The 16,684-nt window shown below is 37.5% G+C and overlaps 1 protein-coding gene across 6 annotated transcripts in view; it reads left to right on the plus strand.

Moving 5' to 3' along the window:
• The window catches only part of ush2a (Usher syndrome 2A (autosomal recessive, mild)), a 216,232-nt gene that overhangs the window by 31,991 nt on the left and 167,557 nt on the right, over positions 1–16,684 (plus strand). For 5 of the 6 annotated variants that reach the window (XM_040011777.1, XM_040011776.1, XM_040011778.1 and 2 more), the window contains 6 exons: positions 7,551–7,614; positions 8,335–8,436; positions 8,582–8,771; positions 10,357–10,571; positions 12,693–12,914; positions 15,762–15,855. In XM_040011777.1, coding sequence (XP_039867711.1) covers positions 7,551–7,614; positions 8,335–8,436; positions 8,582–8,771; positions 10,357–10,571; positions 12,693–12,914; positions 15,762–15,855 — 887 coding nt within the window. Of the gene's footprint in view, positions 1–7,550; positions 7,615–8,334; positions 8,437–8,581; positions 8,772–10,356; positions 10,572–12,692; positions 12,915–15,761; positions 15,856–16,684 lie in introns of those variants that run through there. The other variant, XM_040011780.1, reaches the window with a different exon arrangement.

Genomic DNA, 16,684 nt, shown 5'->3' on the forward strand with positions numbered 1-16,684 from the left:
TCAATGCAAGTGATTGGCTTGAGGGAGTGAGAGAGAATCAGAGATGTTGTGCGTGTGGTAGACGGAGAGGGAGAAGGGTTGTTGAACCCAGAGGCTGTGTCTAGAATTCTTATCAGTGGATTGATTATGTAAATACTGATCAGATGTATTGATTAACAGCTATGTCTGTTTTTGGATGGGAAAGTACTAACCGAAAACTGTAAGTACAGCGAAAAGCTCTTTAAAGGCCAACTACCAACTCAAATGTTGTTAAGGAAGTGTGATCACTTGTCAAGAAAGTCCTAAATCAGCTGTTAATAATACATTATTAATAACTTTAGGGAGCTAACTTGGTGCAGAGGTGTGAATAACATGTGTCCATATGGTACTGAAAATCTTTATCATAAATCCGTGTAATCCCTAAGATTTTCATGAAACCAAACCAAGGTTTTCCTCACTGTTCAGGGTCAGCATTTTTCATTCAGCGTATTTACATCGGCTAATTACCTTGTTTTTTATAAACTAAGGTTTTTATAATAACAATGAATCTTACTACTCTCTTTATCAAGAATTTTGGGTCGGGTTAACTAACTAATAAGTATCATTATGTTTACATAATGTTGATATCAATATGTATTTTAAGTATTACAGGGAGTGCAGAATTATTAGGCAAATGAGTATTTTGTCCACATCATCCTCTTCATGCATGTTGTCTTACTCCAAGCTGTATAGGCTCGAAAGCCTACTACCAATTAAGCATATTAGGTGATGTGCATCTCTGTAATGAGAAGGGGTGTGGTCTAATGACATCAACACCCTATATCAGGTGTGCATAATTATTAGGCAACGTCCTTTCCTTTGGCAAAATGGGTCAAAAGAAGGACTTGACAGGCTCAGAAAAGTCAAAAATAGTGAGATATCTTGCAGAGGGATGCAGCAGTCTCAAAATTGCAAAGCTTCTGAAGCGTGATCATCGAACAATCAAGCGTTTCATTCAAAATAGTCAACAGGGTCGCAAGAAGCGTGTGGAAAAACCAAGGCGCAAAATAATTGCCCATGAACTGAGAAAAGTCAAGCGTGCAGCTGCCAAGATGCCACTTGCCACCAGTTTGGCCATATTTCAGAGCTGCAACATCACTGGAGTGGCCAAAAGCACAAGGTGTGCAATACTCAGAGACATGGCCAAGGTAAGAAAGGCTGAAAGACGACCACCACTGAACAAGACACACAAGCTGAAACGTCAAGACTGGGCCAAGAAATATCTCAAGACTGATTTTTCTAAGGTTTTATGGACTGATGAAATGAGAGTGAGTCTTGATGGGCCAGATGGATGGGCCCGTGGCTGGATTGGTAAAGGGCAGAGAGCTCCAGTCCGACTCAGACGCCAGCAAGGTGGAGGTGGAGTACTGGTTTGGGCTGGTATCATCTAAGATGAGCTTGTGGGGCCTTTTCGGGTTGAGGATGGAGTCAAGCTCTGGGAGTTTCTGGAAGACACCTTCAAGCAGTGGTACAGGAAGAAGTCTGCATCCTTCAAGAAAAACATGATTTTCATGCAGGACAATGCTCCATCACACGCGTCCAAGTACTCCACAGCGTGGCTGGCAAGAAAGGGTATAAAAGAAGAAAAACTAATGACATGGCCTCCTTGTTCATCTGATCTGAACCCCATTGAGAACCTGTGGTCCATCATCAAATGTGAGATTTACAAGGAGGGAAAACAGTACACCTCTCTGAACAGTGTCTGGGAGGCTGTGGTTGCTGCTGCACGCAATGTTGATGGTGAACAGATCAAAACACTGACAGAATCCATGGATGGCAGGCTTTTGAGTGTCCTTGCAAAGAAAGGTGGCTATATTGGTCGCTGATTTGTTTTTGTTTTGTTTTTGAATGTCAGAAATGTATATTTGTGAATGTGGAGATGTTATATTGGTTTCACTGGTAAAAATAAATAATTGAAATGGGTATATATTTGTTTTTTGTTAAGTTGCCTAATAATTATGCACAGTAATAATCACCTGCACACACAGATATCCCCCTAAAATAGCTAAAACTAAAAACAAACTAAAAACTACTTCCAAAAACATTCAGCTTTGATATTAATGAGTTTTTTGGGTTCATTGAGAACATGGTTGTTGTTCAATAATAAAATTATTCCTCAAAAATACAACTTGCCTAATAATTCTGCACTCCCTGTAGTTCTAACAAGTTTCAGTCCTAAATCTGGTTCTAATGTAAACATATTAAAAAAGGTTTTGTTTTGGGGTTTTTTTAATATTGTATTTTTTGCTTTTAAATTAAACACAGCATGCTTATACAGATTCAACTGAGGACAATTACTATATTTAGCATTTGTGAACTTATAAGCATGAAAAAAGAAGGAGAAAAAAAGAAGAAGAAAAAATTATAACAATATTAACTAACTAAAGAGTAAAATAAAATAAGAAAATTCACACGGAGTGTGAGGCATGAATTATGATCAGTTAATTTTTAAAAATTCTAGAAATGGCTGCCAAATCGTACAAAAACTCGCCAGTTTCCCCTTTCTATCAAATCTTATCTGTTCCACCCTAGCCACAGACACCATCTCATTAAGCCACCTTTTAAAACACTGTAAAAGAATAAGTTTCTTTGCAGCCAGCATACCCATTGTAATTATCTGTTTTTGTGAAAAGGAAAAAGATTGGTGAAGAGGGAGCTGAGTGTAAAAGCGAAGCTCTCAATTTACCGGTCGATCTACGTCCCTAGCCTCACCTATGGCCACGAGCTGTGGGTAGTGACCGAAAGAACGAGATCGCGGATACAAGCGGCAGAAATGAGCTTCCTCCGAAGGGTGGCTGGCCTCTCCCTTAGAGATAGGGTGAGAAGTTCGGCCATCCGGGAGGGGCTCAGAGTAGAGCAGCTGCTGCTCCACATCGAAAGGAGCCAGCTGAGGTGGTTCGGGCATCTGACAAGGATGCCCCCTGGGCGCCTCCTGGGTGAGGTGTTCCAGGCATGTCCCACCGGGAGGAGGCCCCGGGGCAGACCCAGGACACGCTGGAGAGATTATATCTCTCGGCTGGCCTGGGAACGCCTTGGTGTTCCCCCGGATAAGCTGGAGGAGGTGGCTGGGGAGAGGGAGGTCTGGGCCTCTTTGCTTAGGCTGCTGCCCCCGCGACCCGGCCTCGGATAAAGCGGATGAAGATGGATGGATGGATGGATGGAAAAAGATTCGATTGATGCAAATGATCCAAGTATAGCCAGTCTACCATCAAGTGGTACTTTTTTCCTAAATTGGTTTGAAAACCACGTAAAAATCTGGCTCCAAAAAGCTTTCAAGACAGGGCAATGTCAAAATAGATGTGCAAGGGAACCTTCACCGATATTACATCTGTCACATAAGGGGGATACAGAATTATAGATCCGTTAAGTTTAAGTTTAGAAAAGTGTAATCTGTGAATGACTTTAAACTGGATTAGTTTATATCTGGTGTTTATTGAGCCTTTCTGAATATTGGACAAACAATTTGACATTTGGTCCTCAGACAGACGGGTCTTCAGCCCGTGTATTCTTAATTCGATCAGAATCAACTGGGATTGTAAAGCACTTGACAAACTGAGATATCAGATGTTTAAAATCAGCTTTCCGAATTATATCAAAGTAAGTATGACTTAGTGGCTTCAGTGAAAAGTCTGAAAAATTTTGTTGCACAAAATTCCTTATTTGAAGATAACGAAAAAAATGTGATTGAGGTAACTGAAACTTTTGTTGAAGTTGAAGAAAAGACATAAATTTGTCATCTATATAAGTCCTCAATGCATTTCAATCCCTTTTCTCCCCATTCTAAAAACACCCTATCCATTTTACCTGGTTTAAACAAGTAGTTGTGTATTATTGGCATTCTTACTGAAAAGTCAGGTAGTTTAAGAGATTTTCTAATTTGACTTAATATCTTTAAGGAGTGTTTAACAACAAAATGACGACTGATCGAATTATTAGAAGAACCCGTGTTAGAAAACAATAAGACCGGTAATGAGGCTTCAGATACTGTTGCTGCCTCTACCTGGAGCCAGATCGGAAGCTTATCATAACAATAATCAGTAGGCAAACCCCACTGCCAGTGCAATAGAACTCTTGAATTTGCTGCCCAGTAATAATGTCTAAACACAGGGAGATCCAACCCCCCACTGGAAGTATTTTTTTTGATATCATCTTTGAGCTTGTCCAGCATTTCCAAAAAATTCAATTTATAGAGGAGTTTGGGATTTTTAGAGATCTTAAGGCCAAGATAGGTAAAAGATGTAGTCACTAATTTGAATGGGACTGAGCTGAGAAACTTTGGGCATAGATTATCTGTTATTGGCATAAATTCAGATTTGTCCCAATTGATCATATATCCTGATAATTTCCCAAAGTGTTTAATGCAATTTAAAAGATTAGGGAATGAAATTTCTGGTTCGGAAAGGCAGATCAGTAAATCATCTGCATGCATATTAACAAGACTTTCAACATTCCCAAATTTAACTCCCTGTATACCAGGGTGGTTTCTTATGTTAATGGCAAGGGGCTCCAGAGCTATATCAAAAAGAAGCGGTGAGAGGGGATCCCCCTGTCTCACTCCGCGTTGTAATTGAAAGGGGGAGGATTTATCTGCGTTAGTGAGAATGCAGGACACCGGACACAGATAAATCATTTTAATCCAATCCCTAAAATATTCCCCAAAACCAAATTGTTTTAGAGTCTCAAATATATAAGACCATTCAATCTGATCAAACGCTTTTTGGGCATCCAGAGAAAGTACTGCTGTTTTAGCCTCTTTTCCATAACCTGAGTAAATTGTATTTAATAATAAACAGACATTATTGAATGACCATCTACCAGGAATAAATCCTGTTTGATTATCATGTATAATTGTTGAAATATGTTTGCTCAATCTTGTAGCTAAGACTTTGGTTATCATATTAAAAACTTGCTTGGTTGCTGCTTTCTTCTGTGTGCATATATTGGAAAAAGGAATGGTGGCAAACTGCTGTAAGCTGGTTAAGGAATGTTTGCTGTGTTCGGTATCCTGGGACTTGTAGTATTTAACATTGGCTGGTATTGCTGCAGCCATGGCTGTCACTGTTATTTAACCAGTAAGAAATTATGGACTAAGAAACGTAGTAAATATGATAATTGATGCTTTAATCTACTCTATTAAAAGACAGAGAGGAAAAACACATACCTGTTATGGCCTGTTATTAAACTGCCATCAGTTGTAATACCATAAAAACAAAGAATAAGAAGAGAAATGGCTGTAAGGAAGTTAAACACACAGAAAGAAGAGAGAGACACACAGAGAAGAGAGAATTAAGGCTTATACCTTGCATCATCCCAGTAACAATAGGGAGAGTGCTTTTCAGAGGAAGGCATAATCCCATTTCCACATGCTAAAGAAATCCTCAGCCAAAGCCTAAGGCTGCACAACCACACACTGATCTAACACACTTACATCCCATAACACTTCCTCACTTTCCTTCTGTTTTACATGCACATGCACCCTCCCAAAGCACACACACTCAAACACACAATACTGTGGTTGGGCCAAACACACCAAAGCCTCTCTGAGCAGCAAATACAAATACACACATACACAAACATTTATACACAGACACTTTCACAGGCAAAGCTAGACATGGCAGGGGTTCTGTCGATGTTTAGAGACGTTATCCATCTTCTAAGAGTTATTGTCGAACCAGACAAAAGTTGGTTGGATACTAAAAGACTCCAGCCTTCTTTTTTGGACAGATTTCATCTTCTTATGTTCTGTCCAACATTGTCACATATGTATGGTTATGTATGGAGAAGATGATGTGTTTGAACTTTACTGTGCTTATGTGTTTGATTTTGTCTTTGGTGTTCAGTCCAGTATGTCCATGTGTGTTTGATGTATTCCAGCATATCTATGCTTGTTAAAGACACTTTGAAGCTTGAGAGGCTGTGTCCACAATTTTTTAACTCTTTGCATGAGATAAAATGTTTTTTGTTTGTTTTGCTGATATTTCTGATAGAATGTATTAAATATAGTAATATCTGAGCTTTAAATTGGCAGTGAATTTAGTTCCAGTCTCTCTGTTGATAAGATTTCTTCCTTCAACTATAGGGTTTTTCTATGGTCTTGAGCCATATGCAGGAGATAAGCAGTGAAGTTCTGCTCAGTAATAGTGCTATCTGCAGCCAGCCTGTGATGGTCTTTTCTGCTAATCTGTGTCATTGGCAGCTAAAATCATGTCTTTCTTTGCTGTAGACAGTAGAGAAAACTCCTTTGTTGCTTCTGCTGAATCTCTCTGTGTGAAACTAAACTTCAGATCACTGTGTTCCTGTGTTTGTACTTTTCAATATGAGCCATAGTTTACTGTTTGCTGACTTCTTTCTGTTTACTTAAACCATTAAGTTAACTTTTCCTCCTGTTGCTGCTTCAAAATGAAAGCTTTCTGGTGGCAAACCAGTATCCGTCGCTACGTTTGTGGAGCGTTACTAGCGTTGCACTTGTGATCTACCTGATTTGGACATGGTCTTTTCCTGTTTCATGAGCAGATCAGCTTTAAATAAGCTGGGAGGAACAGTACTAACAGTTGTACTCACATTAAAAGTACTCACATCTCCTAGTCTAAGTGACTGGGAACTTAAATTTTTTGTTTTCTCTATTTATGAACATTTATTGTTTAAAAGTACTATTTTTTTTAACTTAATTAAATTAATTTGTCATTTACAACTTTATGGCCTTACAAATATCCAGTTTTTTATAGTTCAGAAAATAATTCAAGGTGCAATATGCAACATTTATTTCCAAACATCCTCGTAATACCACGTTGTGTCTCCAGAGGTTATGGTGAGTCACTCCAGCAGTCAGTCTGGATTCTGATGAAAAAAAGTAGCAATACAAAGTAAACAAGTTTTTCTTTTTTGATGCAGTCTATGATTTTGACCATAATAAACTACTGAGCAGTAGAACTGAAATGTGAGACAGCTGGCTAGCAATTGCTTGTTTTTTGTACTCCTCGATCTGCCACCACAATCACTACAGCTACCTGCAGCAATTGTGTATCATACATTTTATTATAAAATTTATATTTTATATATAATTGCCACTTGGTTTTATATTGCACTGATTTAAGTACCTTTTAAAATCAGTTGTAAAATAAAACACGCATATCACAGCAGAAGAGCTGCTGCATTGTAGCAATTAATGGTTATCTTAATATATTAAACTAAAGGGAATTATTGTAAAAAGCCTGGATACATGCTCTTAAGGTTTCCACAGCAGGTTCATACAAAGAGTGTCCAGTTTAGAGTAAACAATCATTAACCAATTAAAGCCATGCTTTAGCTTTAGCTGCTCTCTAGTGGAGACACGTAAAGACTGGCAGATGTAGTTCGGCTTGTACTGTGAACTTGGCCATTATAAGCAGCTGTGGGCAGCCTCACTTAGCTGGTATCAAGAACCTGATAAGATAATCTACTAAATACTGTGAAATCCTCTCACTCAGTGCCTTCAGTGCAAACCCATTAACACCTTCTTTATGTCATTTCCTACTCCCCTTTCATCTCTCCAGGGTCTAATCGGTTCATTGGACGAATGCAGGACTTTAGATTTTATCCTACCACTTTGACTAACAGGTGAGTTGGACAGAAGGAAGCTGAGAGACAGGTAATGACTGGCTAGTGGGAAAGAAGGAGGGAGGAGTCATAAAATGACCACTGAAAATTAGTGTTTAGGAAAAGAGCTATAAATTATAGCACATACGAAAAGCATTCAATGTCTGTTTAGAGACTGAATAAAGAAAAAAGATTTAGAAATCGTGAGAAATACACAAATACTGAACAGATTAACATAACAAGGAAGGAGAAGTATCATAAAGTGTTAAAGTGAAATAAGGAGGGGGCTTATCATTGCATCTTAAAATCCATACTGCTTCCAGAGGATTTTCCTGAGAATTCAATACAAAGCAATTAGTCTTTTGGTTACCAGTGATGTACTCCACACAGGGAGCAGCTGACAAGATTAGAGATGCACTAAACAAAAGGCTGAAGTTTCAAATTATGGCTTTGATTAACCAGTTTAAGCTAAATGTTTAGTCGAAAGGACATTAACAGGTGCTTTGAGATTTTTTCTTAAAATGGAAATCCATCAGATTTTTGTTTTACAGAGTTAAGTGTATATATATAAAGCAGTTATATAGTTTAAGTTAACACAATTTAATAAAGAATGCTGTTAACTTATATTTTGGTTTCAATTTTGGTTGTTTTCTTCTTTTTTCATATCCCCAGTTTAGTCTGCATGCAATGACATTCTGTGTTCAGAATTTAGGTTTAATGTATAGTTTCTTCCTTTACCAGGGAAATAGTAGAGCTGTATTCAGGAGTCCTGCCTGAGCTCCATGTCCAGTCTGAGTGTCGATGTCCTCCCACTCACCCAAGGGTGCACCCTCTAATTGAGAGGTACAGTATCACAGTTTTTATTTACTCTGTACATTTTTTCAAAACTGAATATTATAGCTGGAGTTACTGTGTAATACCAAAACTAATAATAAATTAGTTTTCCTCTATTTAAAACACTAGTTTTATATTATGCTACCGTTAACAGATATTGTATCCCCAATGCGGTTGAGGACACCACCAATGACAGAGTCTTAAGACTGAACCTTAATGCCCATCCACTAAGTTATATCAACGATCAGGACATGGGCACCACATGGGTATCTAAGATCATGACTGCACAGGAACTGGATGAAGGAGTCACTATTACAGTAGATTTGGCTAATGGACAGTACCAGGTAACGCACCTCATTTCAGCCATGAGCCCACTATGTTTTGAGAAACATCCAATTTAAATATTGTAATTTATTTGTAATTTTGGCTTCATTTGGCAAACATGAGACTGTTTTTGAGAGTTTCCCTTACTTTTCCCGTGTTACTGTAATTTTGCAGCAACTATGACAAAGACTGTACAGACATCTGCCTGTACAGAATCTATAAGCCTGGTACCAAATGTTTTTCTTTTGTAGTTTAAGACCAGACCTGCTGTCTGGCTACACTGAAAGGCTAATTCACTCAATAATTTTCATCAGGCACAGCAAAAGTATTGGATAGGTGCATCAGGTTTACTGTAAACTTATTTTTACTTTGAGATTTAGTGCTTGCTTTGGATAGTCTAAGTAATGTGATGACCTTATAAGAAATCATTTTATTTGAACAGTCAACTAAATGCCATTGTTGTCTAGTATAAATTTGAAAAGCTGCAATTCAAACACCACAATATGTATCTGCACTTGCACCTGTGTGTGTGCAGTGGACAGTTCTGTCTAAGCTCTTCAATGCCACACACACAGAGGGGCAGAGAGGGAGAAAGAGAGGAAGACTGCTAGATTTTGGCTCTGTTGACGCTGGGGTTGTCAAAAGACTAATTCCTCTTCTCTCTGAACTGTGTATGTGAGTGTGGGCAGGATTTTGGGAGCTGTCCTGATGTGGTCGCCCAACTCAAGTCCCTAGATAAAAGCCACTCTCTGAGGTTTCAAGTATTTATGTTAGTAAGTGGGGTGGGTGTGGGGATTGTGCCGTAGTGGTGGCTTAGTCCACTCCCTACTGTGTAACCCAGTGTCCCAACCCACTCTGTAGTTCTAGATAACACTTAAAGAGAGACACACCTACTGTACACACAGGCACACACATGGTTTGTATGTGATAAGAGACTACTTCTGGGTGTCTTTTTGAAAAGGTGGAAGTGATGGCTGTCTATTTTCTGCTAAAGTCCTTAATTATAATTTAGATTGTTCATATTGGAAACTCAATAACGACTTTGAACAAAATTGCATTGTTTTAATTTGAACACAGATACAGATTATATTCTTATGTGAGCATGGGTTGTTGAGTTCCATGTTGCATCAGCAAACTGGCATTTTCCTGTGGTGTATTGGGGCAGCTTTGATATCTTAGTGTCTGATGGTATGCCCCAGTGGGAGGAGAAGAACAGTAGAGGGAGTAGAATGAATGACTTTACCTTGTCATGCTGCTTTTTTTGAGGTTTGCTAACCACTTGCTCAGATGTATTTGTATTTAGCTGAATTTCCCTTTCAGTGCGCAAATTACAAAAAATGTAATTATTAACATTTGTTAAACACGATGCAACAGAGCACCTGACTAATGTCTTTTAGTGTTTCATTTATTATCTGTGAAAATGCAGAAAATTAGTTATACCTTTTAATATAGCACGGTGCAAGATGACAGAATTTTTGTGGCAAAAACTGAGGCTTCACCATGGTAAGCTTTGCTAAATGCTTTCAACTGTGTTAGAGTCTACAAGTGAACTGGTGTTCCAAGTCGTATTCTGTTCACGTCAACTATTACGCCTCTCTCCTTCAGGTATTTTATGTTATTGTTCAGTTTAGTGGCTTCATGCCTGAGTCAGTTGTGATCCAGAGAAGAAAGGCTGACCTTACAGACACTGAGAATAACACCAACACAGAGCAGCCATGGCTGGACTGGCAGTATATGGCCAGAAACTGCAATGTGTTTGAAATGGAGAACAACGGGCCTTTACTAAGACCGGACTCAGTCAACTGTTTGCAGCTGTCCAGGTAGGTTGGATGAAAAGTTCATATTGTTTACTATAAGGAGAACTTTTTACAGGAAAGCTCAATATCTATTTTTAGATGTTGATAACTGAAGTGAAATTAATTGTACTGCCCACTCCTCATAAAACCCTTTGAAAACCTTCTGAACCATCATAACTGTGTCCCTTCACAGAGGTAAAGGGACACAGGACACCAGGAGGCAGAATAAAAGTCCAAAAATGTAAATCTGTAATTCAAAAGCAGGATCTGATCATATCCAAGAGATCAGTCAACATAGAAAATAATCCATAGGGGCAGGCAAAAAGCAGTCAATTAAACAGTCTAAAAGGTCATATACAAGGAGAACCCAACAAATGAAGTGAAAAACAAAACATTGACAAAAAGTGCAAGACACTGTAGCAAATCAGAAGTGTAACATAGGAGATATATATATACAGGGCCGTGTGACTGGCTAATTGAACACAGGTGTGAAGGACAACACAGGTGAGACTAATGTGGGCCTGGCATATAGTCATAAAGGAAGGAAAATTAACAAATACAGGAAGTAAAACTGACAATTTCAAAATGAAACAGGAAGTGATGCAATAGAAACCCAACATCATGAATAGGCTCAACAGTGCTTATATAACAGTAAATATAGATAACAGTGCTTATATGCGTTACTAAATAAGTGCTTACATATTTTTTCAAGGACTGACCACGTAGTAGTGTTGGTCCATGAAGAATGAAAGAGCGTAGACACATATTTACTGGGTTACATCACATTTAGTTCCATTTCTTTTATTATGAGCTTGATAAATACAGCAGATAACTTGTTGAATAATACACATGTAGTAAATTTAAATTCATGCATTCAAAATAAACTAGGCCATTCCTGTTTTGGGGCATTTTTCCTAGTGCACAGGAAATTGCTGGCTGGGCTAGATTAGTATATTAAGAAATACAAACACATCTAAAAATACATTTTTGTATACATGTCTCACACGCTGTCAGTTGGCAGTGGATGTACAACTAGAGTTGGAACATAGTCTAACATACACTGTCGGACTAAATCTTGGCATAGCTTCTCGCATCTGGGGCTTAGTTGGCATTAGACAGAACAAGCATGAATAGATCACATGTGGCCATTACTTGTTTTTTTACTTGACTTGGCAAATTATATCACATACAACCTTTAGAGTTATTCGTATTACAAAGTTTGGCATGAGATCAGTTTAAATATGTATATAACTATGTTGTTTAATCTAGTATGCTTTTATCATGCTAGATTGAATTAATCTTACAAAACATCTGAGTCCATTGGAGTGTTTGGCTGGATACATTTAGACATGCCTTAGTCAGTTTAGATAATCCTTAAATCGTGTCATTACGAACAGGTAAACAATTATTTTTCTTGATGAGACACCAAAAAAACAAAAGGCAAGTGAGAGGTGGCACAAAATGATTTTGGTAGAAACTCTGATGTGAAGTTTTTTATTAGGCATTAATGAATTGTGTTGTCATTTTGGCAATTCCTTTGTAAAGGCCTAGATTTCTTTCATACTTGTATATTTACATATCAGTAATATGCAGTTGTCTGGGTTATTCATTATCTCATTGGTAACAACTGAAATATTGCTACTAATCTACAAGGATCTCAAATACTGTAGATTGTTTAATACTAGAATTTTATGACAGTATTTTCTTGCAGCCTTCTTGTTTATTGCTATGAACAAACCTTGTCATGTTGCTGGCAACACAACTTAAAACACTGACATTCAAAGATGAAGAGCTTTTGCCCAATGCTTCTCCATATAGTGTTTACAGAAAGATTTGTAGACTTTAAAATGTAGAAGTAACTGTTCTCCAGAAGGCAGCTTTAGGATTGTACTCTATTACTTGGGCCTCAGACCAAATTTGGTGTTTGTGTTCTGTAGTTTCCTGGTAGATGTAATCAATCTATCAATCAATCAATCAATGATTTGTTAGTGCAGCTTTGTTTGTTAGCGATATAGATCTAAACAGTGCTTTACAGCTACTCACAAATATAAATTTTGATTATGTGATTGTGTTTTTATTTTAAAAAAATGTGAATATTTTCTTGTTTTTTTTTTTCTAATTTTGTGTAATGTTTATGTGCATCAGTGACGTGCCCTTCTCAGGAGGTAACATCACATTCAGCCTGCTGACCCCTCAGCCACCCCTGAGGCCAGGTTACAATGACTTCTACAACACACCTATCCTACAGGAGATGGTACAAGCTGCCCAGGTCAGAATACATATGAGTGGACAATACTACACCAGAGCAGTTGGAGTGAACCAGCGACATAGATCCATTGGCATCAGTGAAATCACCATCAGTGGCAGGTGAAAATTTATAAATACTTATGCAGGCAGGCTAATGGAGATCAAGTAATTATATGGATTTGTAAATCATTGGTAGAGCATAGAAACTAAATGACTGGTAAATGTGACATTTGTATGATATTTCTGGTAAGCTGGCATCACACTGAATTTAGAAGTCCTAGCATGTTTTTTGCAAATTCACAAATTAATATAGAGGACTACTATAAGTGGCATACTTCTAATTGTGATCCTGTTACATCCCAAATTTTACATACTTACGTGGCATAATTGGTTGAAAGAACTATTTAACTATCTTCCCAGTGTTTCTTTGTAAAAGTGAGTGAGAGCTTATATTATGACAAACACAGACCGCTGAGTTTCAGCAGAGCTTTCTGAGAGTAATTGTGAACACATCTCTTCATTAGACTGACAGAGTGACTGTTTTTCATGACTGTGGTAATTATAGGATTATGCAGGAGGCAATCATCTCTAACTCTTTCTCCCCCTCCCCCTCCCTCTAAGCTCTTTTAATTAGTAGCTTGTTACAGTGAAGTAGGAGAAACAGAGATTTAGCTGAAATCTCATCTGTGCATTCTTTATCTCTTCCTGTCTCTCACATCTTTCATTCTTCTTCCATCTCTCCACTGTCGTCATTCTTTATAGAGCAAGTAAATAAGTATGTTGAGAGGAATCATTTTAGCATGCGTGTTTTGTGAATGTTGGCTTTTTTAAGCCCTGTATGTTAGACGCCTCTTAGATTATTGTATTGCATTACATTGTAGCACAGACATAACAATCCTATATTACAATACATCTAAATACAGAAACATTATCACCATGGTGACAGTTTAGAAACCCTAATATTTTTCTGTTCTCTGTTGTAGAAATAAAAGAAATATCTCTTATCTTATATTTTTGCAACATACTGGCTATTATTATATACCTGCACTAGTTACTTTATAGTATGTTATGCCATTTGAAGGATATTGTTTCTAGTGTATTTATTTAATTTAAATATTTTGTATCATTAGAAGAGCAAAAAAAAATTTGAACCAAAAATTTTCAGCAAGTGTTGCAGAACAGAACATAAAAAACATTTCAGTAAGCTGTGCCTGTTGCCCACAATTTTACATGTGCATTGCAGACATACGCATTTCATTAAAATCATACATATCAAACTCATTTGCGCTGGAAATTAATTTAGCCTCTCAGGATCCAAGTGTAAAGTACATGTAGTATTCCTTCTTAGATACAGTGACAACAGAGTAAGTAAGCCATAGTGAATAAGTAGTTGTCCTTTGTCAAGCCTCCTTGATGCTCTACTAAGTCACTTCCATCTGCTAAAACCAAAGAGTATTTCCAGTAGTCAGAACACATCAGACATGGACTATGTCCTGTTTTGTGTTAAAATCGAGGAAATGCAACTTAGGGTAGTGCATGGACCTGATTCTTCTGTCTTTGGAGTTCATCTGTGAAAGTGGTTTAGGAGTCCCGCTTAAAGCTTCTTGAGTTTTAGCTTGCTCATCTTCCAGCATTAGTTGTAGTTTTTCCTCTCAGCTGTAAAAGGGTTATGGGCTGTTGTCCTCCTCCCAGCCAGGTGAGCAATACAATAACTCAAGAACAAGGCAACGTCGGATTTTGAAATTGATACCGTAGGTTCTTCTACTAAAAGTCTTGGACAAAGTTCTAATCTTGAGGTCACGGTCAGAGATCAAGTTTTCTAAAAATTTTATCGATGCAATAACTCAAGAAGGAAGTCATCAAGGATTTTCAAGTTGATATCACAGGTGCATCTACTACAAATCTCAGATGGGTTTGAATTCCAGTGACGCTGACCTCTGACCTTGACCTCAAGTTTTCTAAAAATCTTGTGAATGAATCGATGTAGGATTTTCAAACTGATACCATAGGTGCTTCGACCAAAAGTCTTGGATGAGTTCAAATCCCAGTGACCTTGACTTCAAGGTTAAGATGAATACTGAAAATCTTGTGAATGTGATAACTTATGACTAAATTGGTGTAGGATTTTCAGATTTATTAGGAGGCTGAGGGGTAGTACTGGTGGCCATCAGTTTCTTTTTTTCTGCTGTTTTTGAAACAAGACAATTGGCTTTTGAAATGTGAAATGGTAGGCTTCAGGCTGAAGTTTGTTTATTTGTATGCCAACAAAGAAAATTGGATAGGTTACATGGCTGTTTGGTCAAAATGTGGCCCAACTGCAATCCTACTTTGGAAGTTCTCATCAGTTCAGGCTTCATTTGCTTAAAAAAAACTGTTTAAATATATTTATTAAGCTTGATATTTTTGGTAAGTTTTTTTTAGTATATATTTTAATTTATTTTCTTTTTTATTTTATTTTAAGACAGATCTCCAAAGCAATGAAGCTAAAAAGTGTGTTCTACCACAAATCAAAAATAGTGTATAAAAAGGCTTGGTCAGGGGAAATGATAGAGATACTTTTATATATATTTCTTATTTGATTAATAAAGTCACCTTTTAACAGAAAGTGGCATTAAGAGAACAAGAGGTGAAAGGATACACAGAGAGAAGAATGAAAGAGAGAAAGCAACTGAATATCTGAATGAATAATTAAATGACTGTCGTGTGCACACATGTGCGCATGTGTCTGCTACCTGTTATGTTGCTTTAATGATTCTCAGGATGGCATTTATAAATGTTGAATGGAAACTTCCAAGTAGCACTAAGGAGCTCTTGACTGAAGCATTCGGGGAGGGAGAGCTTTTCCCATGATGTTTCTTTGCTTTTTCTTGTCACATTTAATAAGGGAATTAAAAATTTTCATCATCAAAGTTTTAAAACACAGTTTCAGTTTGTTTATTTTCAATGTTTCTCTCTGTCTTTGGGAAGGTGTGAGTGTCACGGCCATGCAGATCATTGTGATACCAGTGTGACACTATACAGATGCCTGTGTTTGCCAGAGAGCCACACAAAGGGGAACAATGTAAGTAACAAACATAAACTCTTATATGACAAATCACAACGACTCTTTTAGTAGTATCTTGTGGGTAGTGCTTTATAAATAGTGTATTGTGAAGTCATTAGAATTTCATGTTGACAAGTCCTACATATTTTGGCTCAACATTTGTGGATGGGTTTGATTTCACAATAATTAATATCTACATTTGATCCAGGCACACAGCACATATCATGTTTAAACTTAAAAACACATACACACATACAAACACACACACTCATCACAGAGGAATCCCCTGGGGGAAAACCTCCTCGTGGTCCTAATTAAGCACTTTCCTTCTTAATGACAAAGAACTTCTTTAATAAATTATACAAAGATGTACGTAAGCACACACACACACACACACGCGCGCGCGCCTACCGTAGCACAAGTATTTATTTGAACACTTTTCTTTCCATCTTGATTATATTTATTCTAATGGTTTTTAAGAGGTTTGGAGGGACTGTTGAGCTTTTTCATCTTTCTCAGAAAATTGTTGAGTAAGCCATCTTGTTTTTGGAATCATGCAAAACCAGGCAGCAACGGTCAGCAGTCAGTGCTTAACAACTCATGATTTTCCTGACAGAAAATTAGACCAAAAGTGGATAACAAGTAGAAAAGGAACAGATGAGATCCAAATGTTAGTATGCATGCCTGAAATGAAATCCAGCTTGTTTATATGCGGACCACAATGCTAATAGTGATGATTGATAAAACTCATTTGATATTTAAGTTCATTTAGAAACGTTTTCATTTCATCACCATATGTAATGGAGAATTGCCTTTATCAATAATTATAGTCTGAAGATTATGACAG

Source organism: Simochromis diagramma, unplaced genomic scaffold (genome assembly GCF_900408965.1).
Source record: "Simochromis diagramma unplaced genomic scaffold, fSimDia1.1 OVJJ01000603.1, whole genome shotgun sequence".
NCBI lineage: Eukaryota > Metazoa > Chordata > Actinopteri > Cichliformes > Cichlidae > Simochromis > Simochromis diagramma.